Source organism: Mus caroli, unplaced genomic scaffold (assembly GCF_978045245.1).
Source record: "Mus caroli unplaced genomic scaffold, Mus_caroli_1 scaffold_19, whole genome shotgun sequence".
NCBI lineage: Eukaryota > Metazoa > Chordata > Mammalia > Rodentia > Muridae > Mus > Mus caroli.
The window spans coordinates 80,663,905-80,691,769 of NW_028227274.1; the positions used below are offsets into that span (position 1 = coordinate 80,663,905).

The 27,865-nt window shown below is 49.3% G+C and overlaps 1 protein-coding gene across 3 annotated transcripts in view; it reads left to right on the plus strand.

Annotated features, from left to right (window-relative positions):
- The window catches only part of Mbp (myelin basic protein), a 110,726-nt gene that overhangs the window by 46,109 nt on the left and 36,752 nt on the right, over positions 1 to 27,865 (plus strand). For all 3 annotated transcript variants that reach the window (XM_021150283.3, XM_029471817.2, XM_029471815.2), the window contains exon 3: positions 779 to 866. In XM_021150283.3, the coding sequence (XP_021005942.1) occupies positions 779 to 866 (88 nt within the window). The remainder of the gene's footprint in view (positions 1 to 778; positions 867 to 27,865) is intronic.

A 27,865-nucleotide genomic window follows, 5' to 3' on the forward strand; every position in this document is an offset into this window, starting at 1 on the left:
ACTATTGGTTGAATAAACATACCTACAGCCTATGACTGGGCAGAAGAGAGGTAGGCGGGGTGTCAGTTCCTAGGCTTGGGCTCTGAGGCAGGACCTCCACCAGAGGAGAAGAGAGAGAAGGAGGAGGAGAGAGGAGAAGATGGCATGGGGTAGATGAACCTTGAAAACATGGCCATGAAGGCTGCCCAGTCAAAGTAAGAGCAGCCCAGGTGGGGCGTGGCAAGTCCTACCCCAGCGTGATTGATGAGGAAGTAGGCACTGAGAGCTTCGAGGGTAGATACTGTGGCCAGCTCTGGTGCTTTATTTAAAGGCTCATCATAAATATAAAGGTTTGTGTCTTTTATCTGGGAACTGAATGTTCTAAGGTGGGGTAGAAACCCCTGACTGAGATTAACTATTACCACAGCAAAGCATCACTGAGTGTTAGTGTTGGTTCTGTCCCCAGAGTCCTGATTGGCTTCTGAATAGCCTTAGTTTGAATTCAAAGAAATATGGTCCTATGTCAAGTCTGCCTCTGTAAGCCCTCTGAAATCTAAGAGTGACCTAAGGCAGCCTGTCTGCTTGCAGGCAGGAATTGCTTGGCTACTATGTTCTACTCAGGCTGACACTGAAACCCTTTCCTGTGAACGCATCTGCAGGGATGGAGCCAGAGCACATGTGAGTGCTGTGGCAGAGCAAAGGAGTCCCCGGAGCTGAGCCCCATCGCCCACTGAAGACAATGTAACCACATGGATCTGAATGTGTCTAACTGTGTTTGTTTGTGTGTTATTTTTTTCAGGATGGTGAGATTCACCGAGGAGAGGCTGAAAAGAAGAGAAGCGTGGGCAAGCTTTCTCAGACGGCCTCAGAGGACAGTGATGTGTTTGGTATGTAGCAGCTAAAAGGGGAAAGCCCCCGATCATGTTTGGACTGTGAGCCCACGCATTCTTACTGGGGAAGTTGTATTTCAGAGGCCTGGGTCCATCCATGTTTTTGTGGGGTTTTGTTATTGTTGTTGCTTCTGGTTTTGTTTTGTTTGGTCTTTGTGTACGCGTGTTTCCGGATGTGAACACAAGCTTGCACGTGGCACAGTGCCTGTGGGGAAGCCAAAGGACATCCTGAGTGTGAGTCTTTACCTCCTGCCTTATATGAAACAAGGTATCTTGTTCACTATTGCTTACACCAGGCTAATTCATCTATGAACTTCCAGAGAGCAGTCTCCACCTCCGTCTCCTTCCCTTGGCACAGGAATTACACATGTGCACTGCTGCACTTGGTTCTACATGGATTCTAGGGAGCCAAACTCATGACTCACGTGTGTAGCCAGTCATTCTACCCACTGGGCTATCTCTCCACCTCTGTCTTTATTTGTAAACAAGCCTGGGCAGGGGTGTGGCAATCACTGCCCTCCGGGAGACCCTCTCTCACGTGACCTAGGACCCTGTTCCATTTTTGTGTTCATTTTTGCTCCCTGTACCCCTCGGGTTCCTCGCAGTCTCCCTCCCTCCATGCCAGTGTGTGGGAACACCAGCAAGCCCCACATTGTTGAAAGCGCGCTGATGGGGAAGTGAGCTTGCCAAAGCCTGTGTACTTGGGCTGCCTGGAGATAGTGACTCAGCTGTTGTTGGAATAACTGTGGTCTACGAAACACTCCGTTCTGCTGCCTCACGGGCACACACCTCCCTGCACACGGGTTTTGGTTCTTCCTATCAGAGCACCCACATCTGATTTTTTTGAGGAGTGCGGTTATCTAAAGCCCTAGGGGCACGCTATGTCTCGTCTTCCCTTAGGAAGACATGAGAACGGAAGTGTAACTGGGAGCCAGCCTTCATGGTAAGAACCCACTGTCCCAAGAGGACACAGCAGCCAGGCCCTGCCACCGCAGGGATCATGGCCCAGGTCACTCAAAGCCAGTGCCCTTAGCCACACTCCCTAGCCCCCACTTACCCATGCAAAGGTCTCTCTTCACACTTTACCCCACTAGGCAGCAGCATCTACCCTGCTGTCTCGTTATTGTTCGTGCTTATTAATTTGGTTTCTTCAAAATGTCTTTCTTTTGTGCTTTGTCCTTCCTGAGCAGATATCTGTGGCTGAAAAGCCTCTGAGATCAATGTGACCCCCAGGACTGAAAACCATGACCGGGGGCTGGAAATACAGTGACTGGCAGGCCAGTGGGGGAGGGGCTCTCCCGTTTCTTTGGCTGTGTCCATTTCCACGGGAATTTTCCGAGGGCATTCCTGTCTTTAGGAAGTGGGGTGTTTATTTATTTATTTGTTTATTTTAGTGGTGGAGGGGAAAGTAAAAGATAGTAGTTGTGGCTACCTGACAGCAAAGTATACAGTTTAAAGTATTCAGGGCAAGGCATGGCACAGAGCCTGATGCCTGCCTATACTGTGTTTGCTGGGACCCTTTACTTGTGTTTTCTAAGTATGTCCATAGAAGTAACACACATCTATATACACAGAGGAGTATCAGGGGTACCAAAGGGAAGGCATAATATATATGCTCAAGTTTGCATTTTCTTTAGTGTCATCTTTAGTATTCGTTATGATATTTTGTTATGGTAGAGGTTGAATTCAGGAGTTGAACACATGTTTAAGTGACTGCTCTACCACTGAGCTGTGGCATTAGTCCCAATGAACCGATTTTTAGTTTACTTATAATGATAGCAGCCCTTGTGTAACATTGTGCATATACGTATATGTGTGTGTACACACATACAAAATGTATGTAAGGCACAAACCATGTCTTACAAGAGGCCTCTGTGAGCATCCTCCTCTGACTGTATAAACACTGATTCCTGAAGCTGTCTGCCCTGAAGCCGCCTTCACCCTGACTGAAGGTAGAGCAGTGCAGAAGTTGCGGGTCTCTCCACAACATGGTGGCTAGTGCTTGTTCCTGAGGTCTGAGACACAGATATACTCGCGCCTGTGGCATGAAGGCACCTCAGAGCTCTTGCAGTGTAGACACAGTAGGATCCGAGTCACCCTCACGCATGCACAACTCATACCGGTACTGGTGAGTCAGAGCCCAGTGGTGTGTGAGGAACCTGCTGCCTGCAGATGTGTCCTAGGTTCACTCAACCCTGAGTCAGGGAGGCTGGGCCCCAAGGAGTCCTCAGCAATCCTCAGCAGTACAGACCAAAGATCCGGTGAGCTGCCGAAGCCCTGCCCTTGATCTTGATAACCTGGCCTCCTGGCCCTCTCTGGGATGTACACGGGTTCCAGGCTAACGACGAAAAATGACACATGAAGAAAAGAACTCCAGTGACCCTGGCTGACTTTTCTGTTTTGTTTGTTTGGTTTAGTTTGGTTGGGGCTTTTTTGGTTTTGTTGCTGTTTTATTGTTTTCATTGGTGGTTGGTGTGTGTGTGTGTGTGTGTGTGTGTGTGTGTGTGTGGGTATAGGTCAGAGGTGTAGGTCAGAGGAGGGCAATTTTTGGAAGCTGAATCTTTTTCCCAACATGTGGGTCCCAGGAATTGAACTCAGGTTGCCGGGCTTCATATTAATTGTAATACTGAGCCATCCCTCCAGCCTGAACATGGACCATAGACCTAGGAAATATATCAGAGAATTCTTTATAAACTGATAGTGGTTCCAGATGAAACCAGCCCCCTCCGCTTCATAAGGGCTTCTCTGGCCGTCCAGGGGGCTCATAGCATTCCAGAAAAGCAAGCCCCCTTGACAAATTCACTGCGTTTTGTGAATATGGAGTCAACTGCAGCCCTACTGTGGTCATCTCTAAACTCTCAGATATCGTTTCACTTCTGTGTCAGAGGACAGGCGAAGGATGTCGAAATTAGTGATACCTGTCTCCTGTAGCCAGCACGTTCTTACAGGATGCACATACCCTAGGATATTGGACATCACGGGGTCGGAAGAGAAATACTATTACCATTAAAACAATGCTCTTGGATGGGATGAACTGGACAGCCAGAGAGAAGTTTGCAGGCAGGGTTGACTGGGCACAAGTGCTACCTCTGATGGCTCTAAGGCCCAAGCTAAGGCAATGAACGAAATCCAGCCTCACTTCCTCAGTGCCTCTTGCAGTCCAGAGGCAATCCTGCATGCAAGCTTTGAGACCTTAGTTAACGGGTAAAATACCACTGAAAGGTTGCCTCGGTCTCAGGGGAGTGTCTCAGCAGGCACAGAGTTAAGTCTCTCCATCCTCTTCCTCTGTCGGCACTGTGGTTACACCTCAGGCCTGGTTGCCTGGATACATAGGAGGAAGGAAATGTTGCAGCACGGTAGCCTAGGGAACCATGGTGACCCCATTGACCCCATTTTGAGGAACCAGAGTATTTTTCAGCTGGCCAGGTTTTAAACTTTGTTGAGCCACACACCCACACTGCACAAACCATCCTGTCTTTTGAAGGCTGTGGAGAAGAAAGGCAACAGGCCCCACCCGTTTTCCTTCAGAGCTCTCAAAACAGGGTGGCTCCTGAAGACTAGCAACTCTAGTAATATATACCATATACCAGAAGAGGGCGCCACTGCTCTGCAGGAGTGACTGGTTCCTTCTAGACAGTCCAGGACTCAGACACTGCTCGATGTGTGCGCAAGCTGCGGAGGTTTGACAGGTGGTCCAGGCAAGGATGGCTGAATAGCAGGGTCACCTCTTCCTTCCACTGCTGCCCTAGTTCATGCGTCTGTCAGGCACACAGGTGAGGTCAAATCTTATGGAAAGTTACCAGAAGGTCCAGGTGATGGAGACGAACCTGCAGGTGTTCAGTGTTGGTGGAAAACATGTTCGTCAGAAATGTTTGCAAGCACTTGTCTCTGTTGCCCACGGCTTGAGTCGGTCTATAGTAAGGCGGCACACAGGAAGCAATAGATTAGCCAAAGACAATGAGGTCTAGATCACATAAAGATGCAGCTATGACAACCGTGATTGCTGTGCTGGGGTTTAAGTGTGAGATGTGGCCAACGACATGGCAAGTCAGATGTCTTGTGTCACACGGGATGTGGCAGAGCTGTGCGATTTTTGCTTCCTGCTTCTTTGGCTCCTCGGATGTGAGGAGGGGGGCAGGGCAGAACCTCTGTGAATGGTAAAGCGTCCACATGTGCACAGCCAGAAGTGTGTGGCTATGCCAGCTCCTGATTTTATTTATTTCTTTATTTAGGTTTCTGGCGGTTTTAGTTTTTATTTATTTTATGCACATGGGCATTTGCCTGCATTCATCTATGTGCACCATGTGCACGCCTGGCGCCTGAGGAGATCAGAAGAGGACCTAGGATCCCCTGGAACTGTAGTTATGGATGGTTGTGAGCCACCATGTAGGTGCTGGGAACCAAACCTCAGGCCCTCTACAAGAGCAACAAGCTCTTAACCACTAAGCCATCCTCCCAGCCCTGTTTATTTGGGTTTTGAGACAAGATCTTCCTATGTTGCCCAGGATAACCAAGAACTCAGTACAATCCTCCGTCCTCATCCTCCCGAGAGCTATGCTTCCCGGTGTGTCCCGTACAGTTATAGCCATCCCTATAGTTACAGAGTTGTACACAGCCATTTTAAAGGATGCAAAGTTGCGCTTAACAAATTCTAAGAATTTTCCAGCTCACATTTTTATTAGAGATGACAGTTACATGGTGGTCACGGGCCACAAACTGTCCTGCCGACTGGCTTCTTTATTTGGGATAACCTTCTGTCAAAGCCTCAGCCGTCTGTCAACAGACCTGATCCGACCCAAAGACGGAGAGTTGGACAGACAAAGCTGGACCTTGCTGAGCCAGGACTTGGATGGGTATGGGATAGGGATGCAGGCTCCCATGCTAGAATAAAACCCAGAATTAGGGAGGCAGTGCTCCCAGAAGCTGAAGCCTCCTCAAGTCCCTGTCCAACTAGAGGTGGGTGGCAGGTCCCAGGCAAAGGACAAGAGAAGGTTGCCTACAAGCTGAGAGGTGTTATCTGGTTCACTTGCCAGCTTACACTTTATACTGTTCCCGTTCACTTCCTGCCAGAGGTGCCCACTTCCATCCTAACAGCAAGGGCATCAGTGAGAGAGAGGGTAGGCAATCTGGTTGTCGTGGACACCCTTGTAATCCTGATACTCAGGAGGCAGAGGCAGTGAGAACCCTGCTTACAGACAAGCACATCACAAACCCCGAGCTCAGCCATGTTTGGGCCTGTTGCAGGTCCGTTGGCATTTCTGCTGCTCTCCACTACCCATAGCTGGGGACATGTGCCCATCTTGCATGGTTCATGGGCTAGAGAAGAACTAAACAGCAGTTACAGCGAGTATAGTCACTGGCATCCCAGAACGTCCTATAAAGTTGTCATCTATGGCAAACGCTGTGAACATTTGCAACCTTGAGTCTTGCAGATACTATGGCTGGAAAACAGGTGGGGTTTTTTTTGTTGTTGTTGTTGGTTTGTTTTTTTTTTTTTGTTTTTTTTTTTTTTTGCTGTTGTTGCATTTCAAGTAGCAGATGAGCATTCTGTTGTTGAGAGGCCACCTCAGCAAGAGGAGGTGCAGAAGCCAGGAAACCTTTGCAAAGAGATGGGAAGAAAGGGACTGTGCCTTCACCAAGTACCTGACCACTAGCGTGTCCACTGGGAGTTATCCCTTCCAAGAGAAGACAAGCCTCTGAAAGAGCAGAGCAGGAGAAGAGGAGGGGGAAAGGGAGGGGGAGGGGAGGGCAGGGGGAAGGAGGAGGAGGAGGAAGAGGAAGAAGGAGAGGAGGAGGAGGAGGAGGGAGAGGGAGAGGAGGAGGAGGAGGAAGAGGAGGGAGAGGAGGAGGAGGAGGAGGAGGGAAGTCCGTTTCTCTAGCTGACAGAGCTGGGCTGTTCTTACACATTCAGCATCCATTCCTGAGAGGGAGTCCCTAGGTGCTCCCCAGAGCACCCTTACCCCAAGGCATCCTAATTGACTCAGCTGCCTAATTTGCCTTATTAGTGAGGACAAATTGAGCTGGGTTTGCAGGTGTGAAATCTTTCTTGCATGCGTGTGGGCCCCTCCCGCCTCCTGCCCTACTCTGGGCTCTTTATCTGGGCCCTTGATCATGTGTTATTTTAACCAACTTCTAAGTGGAGTCTTGGTGTCGGCATGAACTTGCCCAGAACTCCCCAAGACCAGAGAATGTACTCTGTATGTAGGATTTTCAGTCTTTATTTTTTCTCTATATTTTTAAAATAAATACTGTGCTGTGTTTATTTCATTACTTTACATAGGTATACTTAATTACTAGATTAAAGGATTTAAATTAATTGATGGGTTAAAGGCTATACTCCAACCATCTGACAGACTATTTTAGGTTCTGACCTGTTTAACCACTGAAGTTTTATAAGGCTCCAACAGTCCAGACTAATATTCCTTTGAAAACAGCTCACTCTCCTAGGTAGTCAAATTTGAGAGCGTAGAACTAACTCCAGCCCTCTGGAAGCATTAGGACCCAGAAATAGCCAGTTTCTGGTGTAATCACGTTTGCCTGGTGCCCAGCACCAGGGCCTCATCAGAGTGACCTGCTCAACCCTATAGGCCCTTTGAGTTTGTGACTTTAAGACTTTAATCTTTAAGACTTCTTTAAGAGATTCCCATGGCCTTTATGCTTCAGTGACTTCAGCTGCCTATAAGGCTCGTCCACAGTTTAATCCCTTAGATGATAGCGTTTCTTCTGTTCTGGAATTGCTGAACTAAATCCACCCCACCCCACCCCTCTACTACAAAAAGAAACGCCAAGAACAGCAGGGAAGGATCAGACTGAAACAGCACAGACCCTGCCCTGGCCGAGCTGTAACACACGGGGCAAGAGATGGATGAACGTGGCACCTCCTGACTCCTGCTCCTCAGAGGCAAGCTGCAGCATCCCCTGTCCCCATTCACTCGGTGCCCTCCTCCCAGGTTAGACACACACTTACATTAGGACATGTGAGCTATGCCCAGCAGCCACACGATCAACAGGCTTAGGCATCCTCACCCCTCAGTCCTTGCCGTTTGCAGCCCACAAGACCTCTTACCTGGGCTCACTGCGTGTGCCTTTTCTCAGAAGATAGGACATCTTCCTTGGCACCTCTAACTTCTTGGGGTTCTTGTTGTATCTTTCAATACCTCTTCACACTTTCCTGACTTCTGCTTTCAGGGGACCTCCTGTGAGAACCCTGTCCCCGCCACACATTGTCTGCGCTCCTAGGTGTTCCCCAGAAAACCCTCTGTGACCTTTTAACCCTTACACCCTGCATGGTCGGTCTGTCTCCAGCTCAAGCTGTAGCCACTCGTAGCCACTGAAGCTCCACCACAGGAAGTGGCCTGTGTCTAGGTGCCTGACCTTGTGTCAGCGCACCTCTAGAGGGCACTGTACAAGCAGGCTAACCTTCTCCTCAACACCAGCATCCATCCATGAGGGGAGCCCCTGCAAGTCTCAACTCAGTGTCCCTTCTCCATGACCCGCCCTGAACTGAGACACAACCTGTCAGGACTCCTCAATCCTAGAGGCTCAGGACCCCAGATGCTCCTGTGTTCCGGCTCAGAGTGCAGAACAGAGAGTGTCTGATAAGACAGACATGGGAAGGGTGGTCCATCAGCTGGAGGAGCTACCGCCAAGCATGCTGGCATCCATCATTTCCTTCTCGGTCCTCTGACCAGAAGTGTCAGACAGCCCCTCCTCCATACAAGGCACTAGGAAAAGGGGCACAGAATGTGGGCACTGCCTCTTCTTATTTGTTGCTTGGTCCTTGCCCAAGATCATAAACCCCTGGGAAACAGAGAATAACTGTCAGTGTGGGCACTATTAAATCTCAAAACAGGGTGGGGCTTCAGGGCAGCTCCTCCCCTCCCCTCCCCTCCCCTCCCCTCCCCTCCCCTCCCCTCCTCTTCTCTTCTCTTCTCTTCTCTTCTCTTCTCTTCTCTTCTCTTCTCTTCTCTTCTCTTCTCTTCTCTTCTCTTCTCTTCTCTGAGACAGGGTTTCTCTGTAGCCTTGGCCCTGGCTAACCTAGAACTTGCTATGTCGACAAGGTTGACCTCAGTCTCACAGAAATCCACCTGCCTGTGCCTCCCAAGTGCTGGGATTAAAGCATGTGCCACGATGCCATGCCTGCCCTAGGAGAAGCTTTTTCAATACTAAGAGCAGGATAGGACAGCCCAACTCTACCCTCTGCTCTCTGCTCCCCGCTTCCCTCTGACACCTCCTCTCTCAAACATCACCTCCCTTGGGCATAGCCTCTGCAGACTTCTGAAATCCACCAAATTCCTCATTCTGTATCTCTTAGGGCCTAGGCTATCGTGTGTGTATGTGTGGTGTGTACACATATGTTGAGTGCAAACCAGTGCACACACACATGGGTTTGGCATGTACCTATCTATGAGTGTGTACACGTGTGCAGCATGTGCATACAGATGTGTGTGTGTGTGTGTGTGTGTGTGTGTGTGTGTGTGCTCGAGTGCCCTAGAGAGCCCCACCTTAGAAATGCCCCCGAGTCACTTTGGGTCAGCAGAGCCACAATAGGACAGGGAGCAGTTGTGAGAACAAAGAGGGATACAGTCTCCCAAGCACAAATAGCAGATGTGATGGGCTGTGGCCAGTTGGGAAGCAACGTGTCATGCCTGCAGCCCAGGAATGCTGAGAGCTGTCCCTGCACAAGGCTCATCCCAGACATCTTGTACCCAGCACCAGGGTCCCCTTGAGTATGTTAAGTGTCTTGGGTGTGATCTTAATTCAGAAACACCAGAGTTTGGTCTTCAACAGTAAACAGGGCTGTTTCACATTGTCTCGCCCTTGTCTGAATTTGTCACTGGACTTGGGAGTTGGTATGTCCTGTAAGAAGCTCACACTCTTTCAGTTAACCCTTCAGCTTATACAAATGCACTGTGTGGGCCATCGCCAGCGTGAGAGTGGGGATGTTGCTGATTTCCCAGGAGGATCGTTAAGGGAATGGGTGTCTCTTCTCTCAGGGGCACGTTCACATCAACATCTCACACGGAAGAAGAAACAATGAGTCAAGATGGAAGATGTTTGCCTTACCATCCTGGGACTCAGCAGGTGTTCCTTGCCCCTCTCCTGTCCCATGCTCTTGGCCCGTCTCCCCAAAGCCGACACACTCCCACGTATCCTGTGAAGAGGGTTACCTGGCACTTATTTGGAAAGCTCTCGGTAACCTTCCTGCCCTGGACACAGACCCTGGACACAGCTCCAGCCACTCAGTAGCTAAGTCAGGCTTGGTGCTACCCTATAGCACATCCTGTGTCACACATTCCTGCCAAGAATGTATCTGGATGCTGGTCCCTCATGAGAGCGGCCATGAGACCTAGGTTGTCTGGTCATCCTGGCAGGTGACCTCCTGTTAACTTATTGAACTGTTAACGGAGCCAGGTCCGCTGTTAGGCAGCAGTTCCTATGGTGCGTCTAACAGCAAATGAACCCTGGGTGACTTGCTGAGACGCATAGACCTTAGAATCAGAATGCAGTGTTATGCTGCCTACTGGTCACTCTTATTCGTGGCCACAGTTGCTCACAAACTAACTACAACTTAGCTGAGAGAGCACTCCACCTCTCGTCCTAGCTTGGAGAATTTTATTTTTCTTTTATTATCTCTTTTAAGGCTTTCCTCTAGCTAAAACTTTTCACTGGAATTCGTTGAAGTGAACAGAATGGGCCTTCCAGTTCCATAAGCTTAACTGGGGTCTTCATTCAGATCCAAACGCACAGCCCAGCAGGTGTCCCCTCCCGGACCTGCTGTTTCCCTAGACTAAGAGTGGCAAGCACTTCCCTGGGAGTCTTTGAGATGGTGGTACTAATAAATAAATCCATAATGGTTTTTCCCTCCAAGGAAATCCTATCAGTGGCAACGCCATCTCTTTCCTGAGAGAGTGCAGCTTTTCACCCAAGTGAAAGGATCCGGCACACACTCACACTCTCGCGCTGGTGAACTCACGTGCCACACACAGTCCACCTCCAGCCCTACTGGCTGTTCCCGTGGAACCCGCACTCAAGGCTAGAAACTGCACTGCAGGGATGTGACATCATCTGTACTGGCACTGGCCTTTAACTGGCACGGGGAAGGTCAGCTGCCACTGTGGCAGAGGGAAAGAGGCTTCATCGTCCCTCCCTCTGGTGGTTCGTGGGTAGCTGCTGGTAGAAGGACTTTGAATTTGTCAGTGCAGTGAGGAGAAGTAGAGATGTCTTCTAAGGCATTGACTGGTAGGCCAAGCTTCTGCATTACATCTGTGGGTGTGGCTGAAAGCAAAAGAGGTGCAGAATAGATATGGAGTCAGCCATAGTTGTTACTCAGATTTTCCTCTGGAGTAATGGTACAGAGGGTGTCTGCCTGGTTGTTTCAGGGATACAGAGACCCTATCACATCTTAGATATCTCCCTCTCCCTCTCCCTCTCCCTCTCCCTCTCCCTCTCCCTCTCCCTCTCCCTCTCCCTCTCCCTCTCCCTCTCCCTCTCCCTCTCCCTCTCCCTCTCCCTCTCCCTCTCCCTCTCCCTCTCCCTCTCCCTCTCCCTCTCCCTCTCCCTCTCCCTCTCTCTCCCCTCCATTTTCTAAAACAAAGTTTTTCTGTGTAGCTCTGGCTGTCTTGGTCTCTCCTTCTCCCCCCCCCTCCCTTCTCTTCTCTTTGTGTGCACAAGTGTGTGTGTGTGTGTGTGTGTGTGTGTGTGTGTGCACGAGCACGCGCACATGCACACGCACGCATGCCCGCTCATGCACAAGTGAGCAAGCACTTGTATATAACTATCCAGGGTCACATGGAGATGAGGAGGTGCCCATGGGCTCCAACGCAGAGCCTGTAGAGAGTGGAAAGGCCCAGTGCATATTCACTCTGAGCATCCTGATCATGACCACGATCGCACAGAAGGAGGGGATCTGTTGAGTGAGCTCAAACTGCTCGGCCACACTCGAGGCCGCGGGCCCAGGTCCTTTGGGAACCAAGGACACCAAGCTTGGACACCAAGGGCCGTCCGCAACAGCCTTTGGCTCATAAACAGATGTCTGTGTGGATCTGGTACCAAGTGGACCCTCATGTTTCCTCAGCTCTCCTGTGAGACCTCCGGTCACCCTCAGAGGTTTTCCCTTTATCAGTGGAGGGGAAGCCATAGCTGCCCTAAGCTTCCGTGTGCCAGGCAGGGCAGCTCACATTTACAATGAGAATTTTGACACTCTTCAGTGTTCAAGGTCCCCAAATCTTTCTCCTTTTCTCTTCCTTTCTTCCTTTATCAGGATGATGTGTGACTGTGTAGACCAGGCTAGCCTCAAACTCCTGGTGCGCCTGTGCCTGTGTCTCCTGGAAGCAGTGATGACAGGCTGTACCAGCACACTCAGCTTCTTTCCTGTCTCTGCAACTTTCTCTGTGCAGCAAGATCCTGGAGGGTCAGGGCACGAGTGCCTTTGTCCCTCAGCCCAGGGAGTCAGTAATTCATTAGTCGGGGGATTTTCCATGAGACGGTCATGTGTTTGGATCAGGAACTTCTTAAAGTCATGAGATGAACAGGGGTGTGAGGGTGGACGCTCAGGGAAGCCCTGTGATGTCTGCTGTTTGGTTTTTACTCTTTGAAGACCACGATGCACTCAACACTCAGCCCCAAATTAAACAGCGCTTGCTTCCACAGTATCAGTAGCACACTCTGCTTGGCGAGTTTAAGCTGGCTCCTAGTTACCAGGGGCCAATGCAGAAGTAAGTTACACGCAGCCAGCAGTAGTGATCCAAACAGATGGACTTACAGCAAGCAGCATCTCTCTTTTAAATCCAAGCAGAGCATCTGCAACGAGGCAGAGGATTCCTTCCAGACCACTGAGGCAAGTCTTCCTTGCTGTTCTCTCAAAACACCTCAGGAGGCCTTTGAACTAATTGTGTAAGAATGTGGGATAAAACTGAACCTGAGGTCTGGGAAGCTGGCTCCATTGGTAAAGCATTCACCTCACAAGCCCAAGGACCTCGATCTGATCTCCAGAACGCTTGTGGAAAACAGTCGGTCACAGTGGTTCATACTTGCAACCCCAGTGCTCGAGGGGAGAGACGGCATGAGAATCCCCGGGGCTCACCAGCTGCCCAGTCCAACCTGCCTGGTGACCTCTGTTTCCCAAACCAGGGACCAATGTCCAAGGTTGTCCACTGGCCATTATACAGATGCACTCTTAGCACCGATGCCTTTTCTAGTAAAGTAATCCAGGCCAGAGAAAAGTGCAGCTATTGAGCAGACTGTCTCACACAGCCTTCATCTTCACTACATACTAAGAAAAGATACAAAATGCATTCATTCTGCAGATACTTCTAGAAGGCTTGTTTGCATCAGCCATGACTTCCCACCAAGCATAGAGGTTATCTTTCTCCCGGGTAAAGATTCCAGCTCCACTGTAGAAATATAAACCAAATATTTCACTGATGACCCCGTAAACCTCCAGTTTCATATCAGTAAAATGGAGATGATAGTGTCCACAGACAGGGACCATCTGTTAACAAGATCTGATTTTTTACCCACCTCTGCCTCCCTGATCATGAATCTAACCACTTCCTGTTGCAACGTTCCTGTTTTTAAGTCTGAGTAATGCTCAGAACTCCTCCAGGATGTAGCAGAAACAGGAAACATGTTCTCCAGCTTCTGGGGTGGGGGGGACTTCAAGGCAGAGGTGAACCAGGAACCCAAGTCAAAGAACAGGAGGCAGATATGGGGAGCAGTGTGGGAGGCAGTGGAGCAGGACAGGAGGCATCCTGCCATCTGATTCTCCCTGAAGCTGCCCATCTGCCTGGCTCTTCCCAGCCCTGCTCAGTGGCCAGAGTGCAGAACATTAGTCTATTTCTAACCCTTTAGTTAATGGTTGTTGATGAAATATGTATGTAATACAGTTGCAGTCTGGGGACAGAACTTTCCTCTGAAGACGCAGAGGTCTGACATCTTTACCGTGTAGCACGTGCGTGACTCACTGGATGTGCAAAGGATGCGCAGTCTGTGTCCTGTTCGTATGAAATATTAATTACGCCTGCGGTTCTTGGAGTTGCACACACCCATCAACTCGCGTCCTCTTTTATGTTCCGATTTATTTCCGGCTTGTTGAAATGGTCAACTGACGTAACAGAACAGTGAAGTCGAAATTTAATCGCTTTTATTTTTAGAGCACTCCATCTCCCCAGCAAGAGAGCTCAGAGTGTTTATGGTCACCGTCCCACACCAGCTTCAGCCACTGCAGCCGCAAAGCTGCTGACTGACTACGTTGAAGAGATTGCATGCTCTGCACAGTTGTGTAAATGGTGTGATCTTTGGCCACCTTCTTTCCTTTGCCCTCTCGGAGGGGCAGGGATGAGTCATTCTGGCTTTACCTGTGCGTCTCTCCTTTGTAATTAGGTGGCTGCTAAACCCACTCTCCAAAGTCCCTCACGTGGGTGGGCCTGTGGCAGGCAGGAAGGAAGCCTAGTGCTTCCTGGGGTCAGAGGTCTCCTGGCTCCCAGTGGTTAGGGGATTCCACTCACCTGGTTTTGTGCAGAGATCTCAGTCAGGGACCTATGCTAGATGGAGCACTCCTTGTCATCTGGAAACCTCTCCTCCATGAAGGAGGGAAGGGAGAGTGCTTCATAGTGAGAGAGGTCCTGGCTTCCAGAGAGACTGTGAGACAGCATTTAAATTTTCCAGGGCTAAGAATGTCACCACCGTCCCAGCTGCCCCAAAGCATAGTGAGAAGGCCCCCCTCCACCCCGCTCTAATTCCATAGCTGCCAGTTGAAACCCCCCTCAGGGAGCGGGCAGTGGAGAGACAGGAAGGTGACAGGAGACAACATGACAGGTGTCCTGAGAGAATCCTCCCCAGTACTCTGTAGCTGTCTGCTCAGGAAAGTGCCTTTGGCCCAAATGTAGATGCCAAGGAGAGAAAGATGGCAGCTTCAGACACAGCTGCCTGGTCCACAGGAGATGAGGGGCAGCTTTGGACACAGACCAACCGTGCTGGTTCAGGATGGACCAAGGTGGCAGGTCAAGACTCCGGAACAGCGCTTTAGGAAGCCTGTCTTTGAGCCTTTGGCCATCACTGTGAGCACTGGTTACATGAGTCCCTTCCCAGGTCCCTGAGGAAGCTGGAGCTCTGTGCTGTCTCTGGTGCCAGTCGTACTCCTTGCTGACTGCCCTGTTCTCAGTCTGCTTGATGATGGACTTGCAAAACAGACCTCCTCCAAGGATTTCCCAGCAAGCAGTCAGAAATGGCAATGCCACCATCTCTGGATCTGATGGAGCAGGGATGCTGTACAGATGGTGTGGTGGGTGGCAGCAGCAGGAGCTCACACCGTGGAGAGAACGGCAGGAGAGATGAGCATGAGCAAGCGGCAGAACCGAGGGTGTAGAATGCAGGCTGGAGTGCCAGAGGAGGAGGAGGAGGGGGAGGAGGAGGAGGAACAGGAGGAGGAGGAGGAAGAGGAGAAGGAGGAGGAGGAGGAGGAGGAGGAGGTGGCGGCGGCTCAGGCCATGGCAGAAGGTGGTCAGGGAAAGGTGCTGGACCACGCAAAGCAGGGGTGTGGTGTCCCTCCCTGCGTGCAGGTGGGAAGAAGTGTGCCTTACACTGCATTCAAGCTGTGGATGTGCACAGGCTCCTGGCTGTTCTACACGCTGTGCTCTGTCCATTCTGGACCCCCGTGAGGATCTGGTGACAGATAATCTAATGCCTGCCACTCAGTACAGAGGTCAATACCATGGAGCACACTGAGCAAATGTCACAAGCCACCCAGAGCAAGAACCCAATCCATCCCAATTCACAGAGCAGTCACAAAGATCAAAGCCTTATCCCAAGTAAGCTACCACCTACTGGTACATTCTTATACACACTTGGACATAGGCAGAGATTCAAGTAAGAAGGGGTTGTCTGGCCCATGGGAGCCCTGCATTAATAGTAACACCGACCTGCGTGATCACAGAAGAGAAGGGCAGCCCCAGCCTGGGCCCTGAGCTTGCTGTCAAGCCACCAGGGAGAGACGCAGTCTTAATTTAGTATAGGTATTGTCCAAGCATCCCAAGAAATGACCACTCTTAGTCATACTGTTCAGACCCACAGTGACCAGGACCCTGGGACATAAGCCAGGCGCTCGGGAGACCACACCAGACGTTTCTGATGAGATCGGGAAAGGCCTCAGAAAGAGTTGTGGAAGCCAGTTCCACCTCATTGGTGGAGAGCCCTAGAGGGGGTTCATTTTCATAACCTAGAGGCATTGAATAACTACCTGTGTTCATTTCCTGTGTAACTATCAACTGATGCAAGGCTCACACGAGATGAAGATGGCTCCCTGCAAGTGTCACTGTGGTGTGGTCAGAGTTCTCACACGTAATCTAAAATGTGTTTGGCTGCGTTTGCTGAAGACTGGGGGTAGTTTCTGTTTCTCCATGTTGGTGTCTGTGGTGGCTGAATGGGACTGGGACAGGGGAGTTGCCTCAGGATGTCTAACTAAAGAGAAAGCAGCACTGTTAACAGTTTGGGCGCGTTCTAGGGCTAGTGAGGGGGCTCAGTGAGTCAGGTGCCTGCTCTGAGAACATGAGACCCTTAGCATGACTCCCCAGCACCATAGAAAAAGCCAGGCATGGCCGCTCACACCTCTAACCGCAGCACTGACAAAGCCAGTGGACCCCGGCCCTGCAGACAACCCAGCAGAGGTGGTGTGCACCAATTCCAGTGACAGACCCTCTCTCAAAAACTAAGGCGAAAACGCGCTTGTAGAACGGTGTCAGGACATGCACAGGCCAAAGCACCTACACATACAGGTGTGCACACATGCACACACACACACACACACACACACACCACCACCACCACCACCACATACCAAACAGATACACACCATGCACACACACACACATACCACATGCACATACACACACACACTCACCTACACAAAACACACAAACACACATACACCACATGCATGTACACGCACACATGCACACACATAGACACCACTCACATATACATACACACACCACGTGCACATACACACCGTGTACACACTTAACCATGCACACAAACATACCACACCACATACATACACACTGCATACACATACACACCATTCACACACAGAGAACATATACACAACACACACACACACTCACTCACACCTTGTGTGAACACCAACAGTCAAGAACTGGACCAGGCTTTGCCTGAGGCCATTTTGTAACCAGGGTCTGAGAAAGCATTCCACTAATTGTCTGGCTTTAGAATCTGGAAAAGGCCTGTTCTATTGCCCAAAGGTTTTCAAAACTTTCACCAACTCTTCACTCACTTGAAGGGACTATTTTTATCCTTAAAACCCAGCAGGGGCTAACACCAGCTGACACGGGGCTGACACCATGGGGCGCTCCCTTGATGGTGAATTGTGGAACTGAAAGACAGCATTGTGTAGGGCCTGATCTCTGTGCTCTGCCAGACATTTGACACCATTGTCCCTGTGGTATCCAGGCACAGTAAGTGCTGCACACAGATCTGCTACTGTCCCCCAGAAGGACCTAAAAATAACTCAGAAATGCCCGGTCCTAAGTGCCTCCATTTTGTTTTATGTGGCGAGCCCACACTTTGTGAAAGTGCTAATCAATGCTGACTGGGATTTTTTTTCATATTTACAAATGATTAAAGAAATCTCTAGCTATATACAGAATACCATGGCTGCTTTAAGAAATGGGGTGGCTGGAGTCGGTTCTGTTTACTAGGAGGGAAGGTAGGGAAGCCGGTCTGGCTGAATCACTGTGGCTTCTCTCGCTTCATCACCCAGCAGGCAGAACCAAAGCCTTTGGGAGATCGAGATCACGGTTTCTGGAATGTGTCCATCTGATGAAAGGCAGGAGAAGACACCAGCCTCCTACTCCTCCCAGAGGTCTGGACAATCGTGGGAAATGCTAGATAGGCATATAATAAAATTAAAAATAAAAAAACCCTTTAGAGACCCCTGCAAAGTGGCAGCCTTGTCTGCTCTATACTCTCTGGAAGGCTCTATACTCTCTAGAAGGCTCTTAGCTCCCCTTTCTCTGGATTCCTGTCTGATTCCTCTCCTCTCCCCTCTTCTCTCCTCTCCTCTTCTCTTCTCTTCTCTTCTCTTCTCTCTCTCCCTCTCTCTCTCTCTCTCTCTCTCTCTCTCTCTCTCTCCTCCCCTTAGTGTGCATTCATTGTACATGGCTCTGGCTTTCATAAAAACAATTTCTTTCAAACATGCTGTTCTCTTTGACCACACTCATCCCCATCCCCCTTCTCCTACTTGCTTTCCTCACTGGCCTCCTTCCTCTCCCCAGTCCCTCTTGTACTTTCACGTCATTCATTTTATATGGAGAGATGGATGGGTAGATGGATGGGCAGATAGATAGATAGATACAGAGATAGATACAGAGATAGATACAGAGATAGATACAGAGATAGATACAGAGATAGATACAGAGATAGATACAGAGATAGATACAGAGATAGATACAGAGATAGATACAGAGATAGATACAGAGATAGATACAGAGATAGATACAGAGATACATAATACATACTGAGATACATATATAGATACAGAGATAGATACAGAGGTAGATACATAGATAAAAATATGAGATAGATAGATACAGAGATAGATACATACATAATACATACTGAGATACATATATACATAGAAACATAGATAAAAATACTTGATACATACATACATACATAGTCTAAAATTGAGAAAAACATTCAATATCTGTCTTGTCTGCTTTTTTAGTAATATGATCGTCAATTATACCCATTTTCTAGCAAGTAACATAATTTCATTCTCTTTAATACCTAAAATTCCATTGTGCATATATAACATGTTTTCTTTCATCAATCATCTGTCAATGGACCTAGGCTGCTCCCATAACTCAGCTACTAGAAATAGTGAGGCAGTAAGTGTCAACACACAAGCTCATCTGTGGTACATTACACACACACTCACACACACACACATCCACACACACACATCCACACACACATTCATACACTCTCTCTCTCTCTCTCTCTCTCTCTCTCACACACACACACACACACACACACACACACACACACACACACACCTCTCTAGGGGTGGCATTCCTGAGTCATGGCAGCTCTACGTCCAGTTTGTAAGGACCCCCCCCCCACCACACACACCTCTAGGGGTGGCGTTCCTGAGTCGTGGCAGCTCTACGTCCAGTTTGTAAGGACCCCCACCACACACACACACACACACACACACACACACTGGTTTCCATAGTGACAGGGCTGGCTTGCATCCCCACCACCACACGCCACAGCCCAAGCTTCTCTACCTCAGCAGTCAGCATCAAGTTTGTTGTTGTTTGTATTCTTGATGCTGGCTGCTCTAGCGAAGCACTTTTGATCTGCATTTCTCTGATGACTAAGGATGTTGAACATTGTTTATGTTTGTTGGCTATTCAAACTTCATTTTGGGAAACCACTAGAGAAAATAGTTTGGAATAAACATAAGCAACGCCTTTGTGAAAAGGACTCTTTGTGGCTCTCAGCTCCGTGAGGTTCTGCCCTGCTTCCCTCCTTCCCTGCCTCTCCTCATTCCCTCCTGGGTTTGGGAGCTATTCCACCTCCCCTGGGCCCTTCTAAGGCTCTCCAGTGACCCTGGGGGTGGGAATTAAATATGAGTTATGTCAGAGCACAGACTAAGATAATCACACATTCATCTTCTGATTCAGAAATAATTGTCATTAATTTAACTTATAAAATTAAAATGAAAATCAACCACATCTTTAAGAGTACCTCACTTGTCAAGTGACTGTATGTATGTATGTATGGATGTCTCTGTCTCTGTCTCTGTCTCTGTCTCTCTCTCTCTGTCTCTCTCTCTGTCTCTGTCTCTCTGTCTCTGTCTCTGTCTCTGTCTCTCTCTCTCTCTCTCTCTCTCTCTCTCTCTCTCTCTCTCTCTCTCCAGTATCCCCCACAGTTAGCTCAGTCTGACTTAGGGCCCCTTATGTAGATAGGCTGACTTTGAACTTCTGATCCTCTTGCCTTCAGCTCCAAGGACTAGGACTTCAGGAGTGTGCCACCACATGTGGTTGATGTAGTGTTGAGGATCACACTAAGGGCTTCATGCATGGTGGGCAAACACTGTACCAACTAGGCTACACCCCAAAGCCACAAAGTTTGAACAGTATCAATGGCTTCTCCTCTTGGCATCTTACACTAGAAATCCTGAGTGTGTATTCCAGGGTGGTGTTGGCCTCCAGCTACTGACATTCTGTGTGGTGGTTGACATTTCCTACAGGCACAAAGGCAACTGTCCTGTGCCTGGAGACACTGAACAGGGTATCACCATCAGCTGTCTTGTTCAGCTCTGCCACAGGAGCACAACCACAGCAGACAGCCCTAGGACAAAACAGCTATGACCGGTCCAATCGGCTTCTGTTTATAAGGGCTGGAAACTGTGCGCCCCGTGCTTTTTACAGGTCACAAATGCTCTTTTACTTGTTTAGTCATTGAAGAAGGCAGAGTTCATTCTTAGCTTCTAAGCTCAGTAAACAGAGGTCTGGGCCAGGTGTGGTGCAGGACAGGGTACACCTGTCACCGGGGAGTCCGGTGCCCTTGCTGACTGACCTAATGAGAAATGAGGGGGAGGGGCTGCCCTGTTGCTGTCTTCCTTCTACTAGGTGCTTTGTCAACAGGACAGATGCTTCAGCCCCTGGAAAGAGCTTGTTCTAGCAAATTCTTCACCAATACAGTGGTTCAGGGAGAGGGGAGGTGAGTATTTTCTGGCACAAAATATCAAAGCTGTGTTTGGAGTCATGCATGTGTAAGGCCAGCTACAAGAGGTTAAGGAAGGAAGGCCATTGAAGCAGAGTCGAGGCTTACTTACCCTGCAGAGTGAGTTCAAAGCCAGCCTGAACAAATTAATGAAATATAATATAGTATAATACAGTACAGTACAGTCCGGTACAGCAGCAATGAAGCCCAGTGTTTGAGCGCTTGCCTCTCCTCATGCTTGAGGCCCCAGGTCTTATCTCCAACACTGGGTGTAGTGAGAGTTCTGGGACTTTGATTTCTTTAAAAATCACAGAAACAGTATAAGAATGTTGCTTTCATTTTAGTCCCAGGTGTGGGGCTGCTTCAGATTGTCCACAGTAGCTGACTGCGATTCGCTTCGTGCTCTAGCGGAGGCAGGGTTTTGCCAACAGCAGATAGTGTCTGTGACTGTGTGACATTTGGAATTCTGGGAACTTTCCAGACAGTATACAAATGCTAGGGCCCTGAGAGGCATTGGTGGTGGTTGGTGGTCGTTCAAGGGGAGTTGGATGTGGTTTGTTAGTAGTCCTGCTCAAAGAAGAAACAAGGTATCTAGTGATGGAGGTAAAACTGGAGGGAGAAAGGATGGGAGAAAGAAGAACCCACAATGTAGCAAAGACCAGCTACAACTGGATTTTAAAAGATAAGCATTAGAGGCCATAGCATTCTGCAGGGATTCCTGAGCTGTGCTCATGCAGTGGTGCTGCCCTAACACCTGTTTATTCTAGGCCTCTTGCTGTCAGATATTCTTTCTCAGAAACTTACTGTAGACCTAGGTGTACCTCAGTTAGCTCACGCCAGAGTCGATGGATCTGTGACCTCACAGAGCTTGGCTTCTTGCCTTACCTCACTGGGGCCTCTTTGCTATCGGTGCCTGTCTCAGGAGGATCCAGCCCCAAGGGTCTACAAAGCAGACTCAGGGTCTACTTACAGTGGTAAAGGCAACAGCCCTTCCTTCTTCTGGTGGCCCTGCTCCCTCATTTCCTATTGTATCAGAGCTGATCCCCAATGAAGACATCCATGCTGGGTGTCTGTCACTGACAGAAGCACTTGTTGAAATACTCTGCAGAAAAAAAACTTATGACGACAGTGACCATCTCACTTGCTCAGTATTTAGTGAGCATCTACTTACTATTTGCACACCACTCCAGTAAGAGAGGGGAACAAACTTCTAAAGGACTCGGGGTAATGATGTGTGTGAGCAAGCAGACAAAACACAGACCCTGAGGGTGCCCATAGGACAGGCCTCATAGGTCGGATGAGTGAAGTCTAACAAACAACACCGGAGTCTGAGGAAGAGAAGACAGCCACGTGCACAGTTCCATCTCACTGAAGCTGTGGCTCCATGCCGCCTGTCCTCAGCTGATCATCACCTGGGAGAACAATGCCCAGACAGATAAACAAGGGAAATGAGTCCTTCAACTCAGAGTCCCTTGCACCTCAGAACCTCTGAGGGGCCTGGGGATGCAGAATCATCTTCCTACCACTTAGCCAGAGAGCAGGAAGGAAGATGGTTGAGGCAGGTTCAAGGCTTCCTTGCACTGCAGAGTGAGTTCAAAGCCAGCCTGAACAAATTAATGAACTACAGTAATACAATGTAGTACAGTACAGAACTACACGGGAAAGATTAGCTTCTCACTGCACGCAGTGGCCCAGCACTGCAGGAAGTGGAGCAGGGAATGCTGGGAGAGCAAGGACATGGGAGGCGTGGGACACAGCCATGGAGGGCAGCAGATGTAGAAGCAGAAGTCCCCTGAAGCCTGATGTGAGATGGAGAGGCCTGAGCAAGGAAGAGCCCATGTCCCACAGAGAAGGACTTAACAGGAGGGAGCAGGGAAAGGTTAAGAAGGGGGAGCCAGCGTGAGTGCTGGCATGGCACTCAGAGGAGACCTGCTGAAGCTCCCTGTCCCCAGCATCGTTTCAGTGCGAGGCAGATGACTGACATCAGTGGTGATGAGGAGTAACGAGGAAGGAAGGGTGACAAGGCCCATACCACGGGCTCTGTCAGTGGAAACTGGGAGACTGTTGGTCAGGAACCTCTTAGCTCCTTGGAGCTCTCAGTAGGGCCCACAAGTAGCAGGCACGTAGTCAGGACAGCACTGAGTTGCAAGTCCAGATTCATATGCTCACAAGCCACAGCCTCCCAGGAGTCTGGAGGGCTGAATGGAGTGAGTCCTGGTCACCTCCAACTTCTGGTGTTGCTGACAACACATGGCGTCCCTGGACTTATGGTTGCAGTTGATGTTGCCTAGGGTCCGTAGTGGTCCCTTCTTTGTGCAGGAGTTTCTTTCATCTCACAAGGAAACACCCATTTGACTGGCGTCCATCCGAATCCAGTGAAAGTTCCTCTTTCCCTGATAACATCTTCTCAGACCCTATTTCCAAAGTCACATTGACTGGTGGACAAGCGTGGTTCTGGGGGTGCTGTCACCCTAGGGTAGCACTGTATGTCCTAATGAAGGTAGGGGAACAGAGGTATGTACTGGATCTCTTGACTTCCTTGAAGGAAGTCGAATGATGCACAGTCATGGGGGAAGTGGGTGCCTGGAGCCTGACAAAAGAAGTCTCTTCAGTCCAGCATAGAAGACAGTTGAAGAAGGATGTGGACTAGGATTGTACTTTTATTTATGGTGACAGTGACTACCGGGATAGTGGTGATGGGTCATAAGTAGGACACGGAAGACAAAAGAACCTTTGGAGCCTAGGGATAGGGGTTGGGATGCCATCTCAGACCGGATGCTATCCTGGGGCCACACAATCCAGGGCTCAGTCTTTCTGTGGGACTAAAAACCAGAACTTTTGGTAGATTTTGGAGATGTAAAAGTAATGACACTTGATAAGGCAAAGAAAAAGAAGATGTAAAAGTGTGGCCACGTGGTGGGCCAAGCAGTGTGTGTGTGCATAGATTAGGTGGTAGGCTAGCGAATGGATGCATGGGGAGATAGATAATGGATGAAGGATAGATAGACAGTGGATGGATGGATGGATGGGAAAGATAATGGATGATAGGCAGATTATAGATAGGTATATAGATAGACAGACAGACAGTGGTGGATGGATGGATGGATGGGAAAAATAGATAATGAATGATAGACAGATGGTAGATAGATTGATAGACAGTGATGGATGGATGGATGAATGGATGGATGGGAAAGATAGATAATGGATGAATAATAGGCAGATAGATAGATAGATGATAGTGGTGGATGGATGGATGGATGGATGGATGGATGGATGGATGGATGGGCAGATAGATGGACAGATGAGTGGAGTGGATAAGTGGTAGATGGGGTAAATACATAATAAGGATAAGAATTTTTATGACCTAATGCTCTAATGACTTATCAAAACAAGACTATGAGGAAGCCCTGGATACTCAGGCAGTTTTGCAGATGAGGTCGCCAAGCCTTAAAGACATGAAATCACTTGTTGTAGGTAGTGGAGCTGAGAACTCAGCTCCGGCTTATTCCAGACCCCTGGCTCATATGTTCACATTCAGTTGAATTTTCTACTGGTGTGTGCTGTGAACTGGCTCTGTAAAATGCTGACAAGATCTGGGAATCGCCTTCAGCTGTGGGCTACCTGGGACACAGCTTTTGCTGGGGTGGGGGGGAGGGGGCACTGCTCTGTATCTGCGTACTAGTACAGAGCTGCTGTGTCACCCATATTAGGAGAAACTGTGTGAATATGGGGCTCCATTTTACCACTCATGTCTACACTGGCTGCAGCAGGGTGGCTGGATGGTGGCTCTGACCCTCCTTGTGCAAAGGAACCTCTTACTCAGCAAGACTCAGGCCGGCCAAGTATGTGGGTAGGCTGGGAGAAATACGGTCCAGCGCTTGCCTGAGGCTCTCTCGTTATTCTGACCCCTTTCTCGATGTGGGAGGGTCCCTGAGTGAGCTATTTAGAGTACATAAAAACTATATGTTCCGAGCACACAAAAGAGGCATTCGGTGTGTGGTGGGTGGGTTGACAAGATTCGTTTGTGGAAGTCCTTGAAGCTATCGCCGCGGGCAGCCTGGCCGGCAGCCACATGCCTTTCATAGATGCAGAATTTCTGTCATAGCAAGTCCACAGGCTACACCATGGGCCTTTTTGTTTCCTGGGCCCTCCCAGGTGACCCCAGGCCCAGGCTGCCAGCGGCAGAAGTATTCCATGAACAAGGAAGGTCCTCTCTAGCCGGGCCCACACTTCCAGATTCCATAGCTCCTCTGCAGGCCTAGGCTGCCTCTCAAGTAGGTCAAGTGGTTAAGGGCCTATAGGGGTCCCCACTCCCCTCTTCTCCTGGTAGGAGCCAGGTTAGATCTGGGGTATTTGTGTGCCTGCAGCTTGCCCCAAACCACATACCTCATGGTTTCCATCAATGGCTGGGTGCCAGTGACTGAGGCTTAACCCTGCCCTGGCCCCAGACCTCCTCCTTCATCTGGTGACAGTATCCAAGAGTCCTGCTGCCCAGGTCTGCTGTATCCATATCCCAAGGGGATAGACCCTGTAGGTCCCTACCCCTGTAAATCACCTGCCAGCCTCGCAGCCGGCACCCTCGCACCAACCCACCCACACTTAATGGATAGGGAGACACTGAGCCACGCATCTTCTTGGCTAGAGAGCTCTGAGCAGCCTCTCCCAAGCTGGCCAGACTGGCAGTCTCCAGATTTATCTGCTTGTCTGTACAGCTGCTGCAACTAAAATTCCCACAGATTGGAGCAAACAATTGAGCTTTAGAGGGACCCCAGAGGAAGTTGTCCTGGCTTCCCTCACATCGTTGGTGTCCTGTATCCTCCACATTAATGTCCTGTATCCCAGCACAGAGAGACAGACAGACAGACAGACAGACATGTGTGTATGTTTTCCTGGGGCCACAAAAACAGTGTCTGGTGTTTTGAAAGCAGCTAAAATCTTAGCTAACTTTTCTTTGCCTGAGACCATCTCTACCTCCCAAGTATTTCTCACCTATAAAGAAAATTCAAAAGACCTCAAGAAGACCCCAGGACTACTTCCACTGCAGCCAAGTGGCCACACACACGGACGGGCTTGGGGAGGGGCTGGGGTACAGATTCTCATTGTTCTTCCTATGCTGAGGCAGAGGGTCAGGTAAGAGAAGGCTGGCAAAGGCCTGTATGCTGATGTGCACCGCACAGTAGGGATCCTTAGCATGTCACCTGACCAAAAACATGAAAGGAAGGCACATGCTTTAAACCACGAGTTCAGAAACCAAATCTCAAGCAGATAGTGACACAGTCTCCGTGTTACAGATTTCGCAGGAAATGCATCCCTAATTTTAGTTAGCAAGTAGGAACTGGTCTGAACAGTTAGTTCTAAAGTGGCATGCTCAGGCGTGTTTAGATAGCCGGCTGTAATTTGACCATACTTCCTGAAGTGGTCCTAGGCCAGATGCCAAAATCACTTCAACCGTCCCATGGAATCCAGCTGTTGATTGTGACCCTGTGATGAACATAACCAGATGAAGCAGCCCTCGTTGGGCAAAGGCATTGGGCTCCAAAGGCAGCCGATCCTGTCCAAGGTCTTCCATGTGGTATCCCATACCCACATTGCCTACCATTCAGGTTTCCTTCACCTGTGCTTGTGCACGGAGCCACGGAGCAGAATCTGCCTTTCCAGAAGTGATGGGGGAAGGAGAATGCACACCCTCCTCCTATGTCCCCGGCTTCTAAACTCATCCTCTGGGAACCCAGAACCCCATGTTTGTGTTTACACTTTTTCACCTCCCACATTTCCTTAGAGTGAGAGTCCAGACTGTCGGCCCTGAGAAGATATCTGGAAGGACGTTTGGGGTGTCTGAGAAAGCAAACAGCTGTTTGTGGGTTGTGGTTTTGATGGATGTGACAGATAGAGCAGATGGAGCACTCACTAAACCCCTGACTGACTGGAGACAACAGTGTTATCTGAGGATGACCGTGAGTGCGACAGACCCTCATGCTGAACTGCAGCCGACAGACGCTGGAGGACCTTAGACATTCCAGATGAGACTGGTGGCCCTGCCGTGCCGTTTGCAAGTACAGCATGGTGTCGCACATTTCAACTCAGTGACTTACCAAGGACAGTTTGTGGGCAGGAGGACAAGGTCAGCCCCAGAGGCGACCCCTATGGGCCTCTGGAGACCCCCAGAAGGAGCATATAGCTGTGTAAAGATGTCTGCTCTCTGTTACTCCCATGTTCTGCTTTGCATATAACAGACCACCTCCCACATGCAGGCTGAGGACTTGTCAAACTCCAGCACCATGCAATGGTTTGTTTTTCATGAAGCTCTGGTGCTGAATTAATTATCTTGGTACTTGGGAGCCCTCATGAATGATTATATCTACGAAGCCTTCTGCATAGCCACAAAGGATTACGTAATTGATGTTGATTTACATAACTGATTGTGTTGACTACAAAATTGGTGTTGATTTCTAAAGCAGACCCAGTCAATGGTGAGTTTAGAGAGTTTCAACCTTTGAGAGAAATCCACACTTCAAAAGGACCCGTTGGCTGGATATGATGATGTGAATCTGTAACCCCAGCAATTCAGAATCATAAATTCTAAGCTAGAACTACATAGAGAAACTTTGTCTCAAAGATAAAGGACTTGGAGTTGGGGAAATGGCTTCATAGATAAGGTGCTGGTTATGGCTTGAATTCAGTAGCTCAGAGCACACAGAAAGCCTGACATAATAGCATAGCCTAATCTGAAACAGCGTGTAAGGGCCCCGTGGAGGGATGGAGGGTGAGGTCTGGAGAACCCCCAAAGCCTGCTAACCTGGTGTAGAAAGCAGTCAGCAAAAGACCCTGTCTCAAGGTAGAAGGTGAGAGCCACCATCCAAGATTCTCTCCACACACACACCCAGAGACATGCTATGCCTGACAAACACCCACACACATCATAAACACCCACACAAAGCTTTTTAACATAAAAATAATAATAAAATAGTAATAATAATAGTCAGAGGAACAGTGAGAAGTAACCCTGAACTGCTCACTGACCACAAAGAAGTAACATCCAGACAAGCATGGCCGTCTGAAGACATGAGGGGTAGGCTGGCCACAATGGGCTTTGGTGCGAAGTCTCACATGTGGCCCATGTGGTGTCCTGGTGAGGAACAAGAGGAAAAGCAGGTGGAGGAGCCTGTCCTCTGTGTGGAGGATACAGAGGAGAGGAGAGGACCCAGGAGCTGCCAGCCTAGTGCTGACATAGCCCTCGATCACTC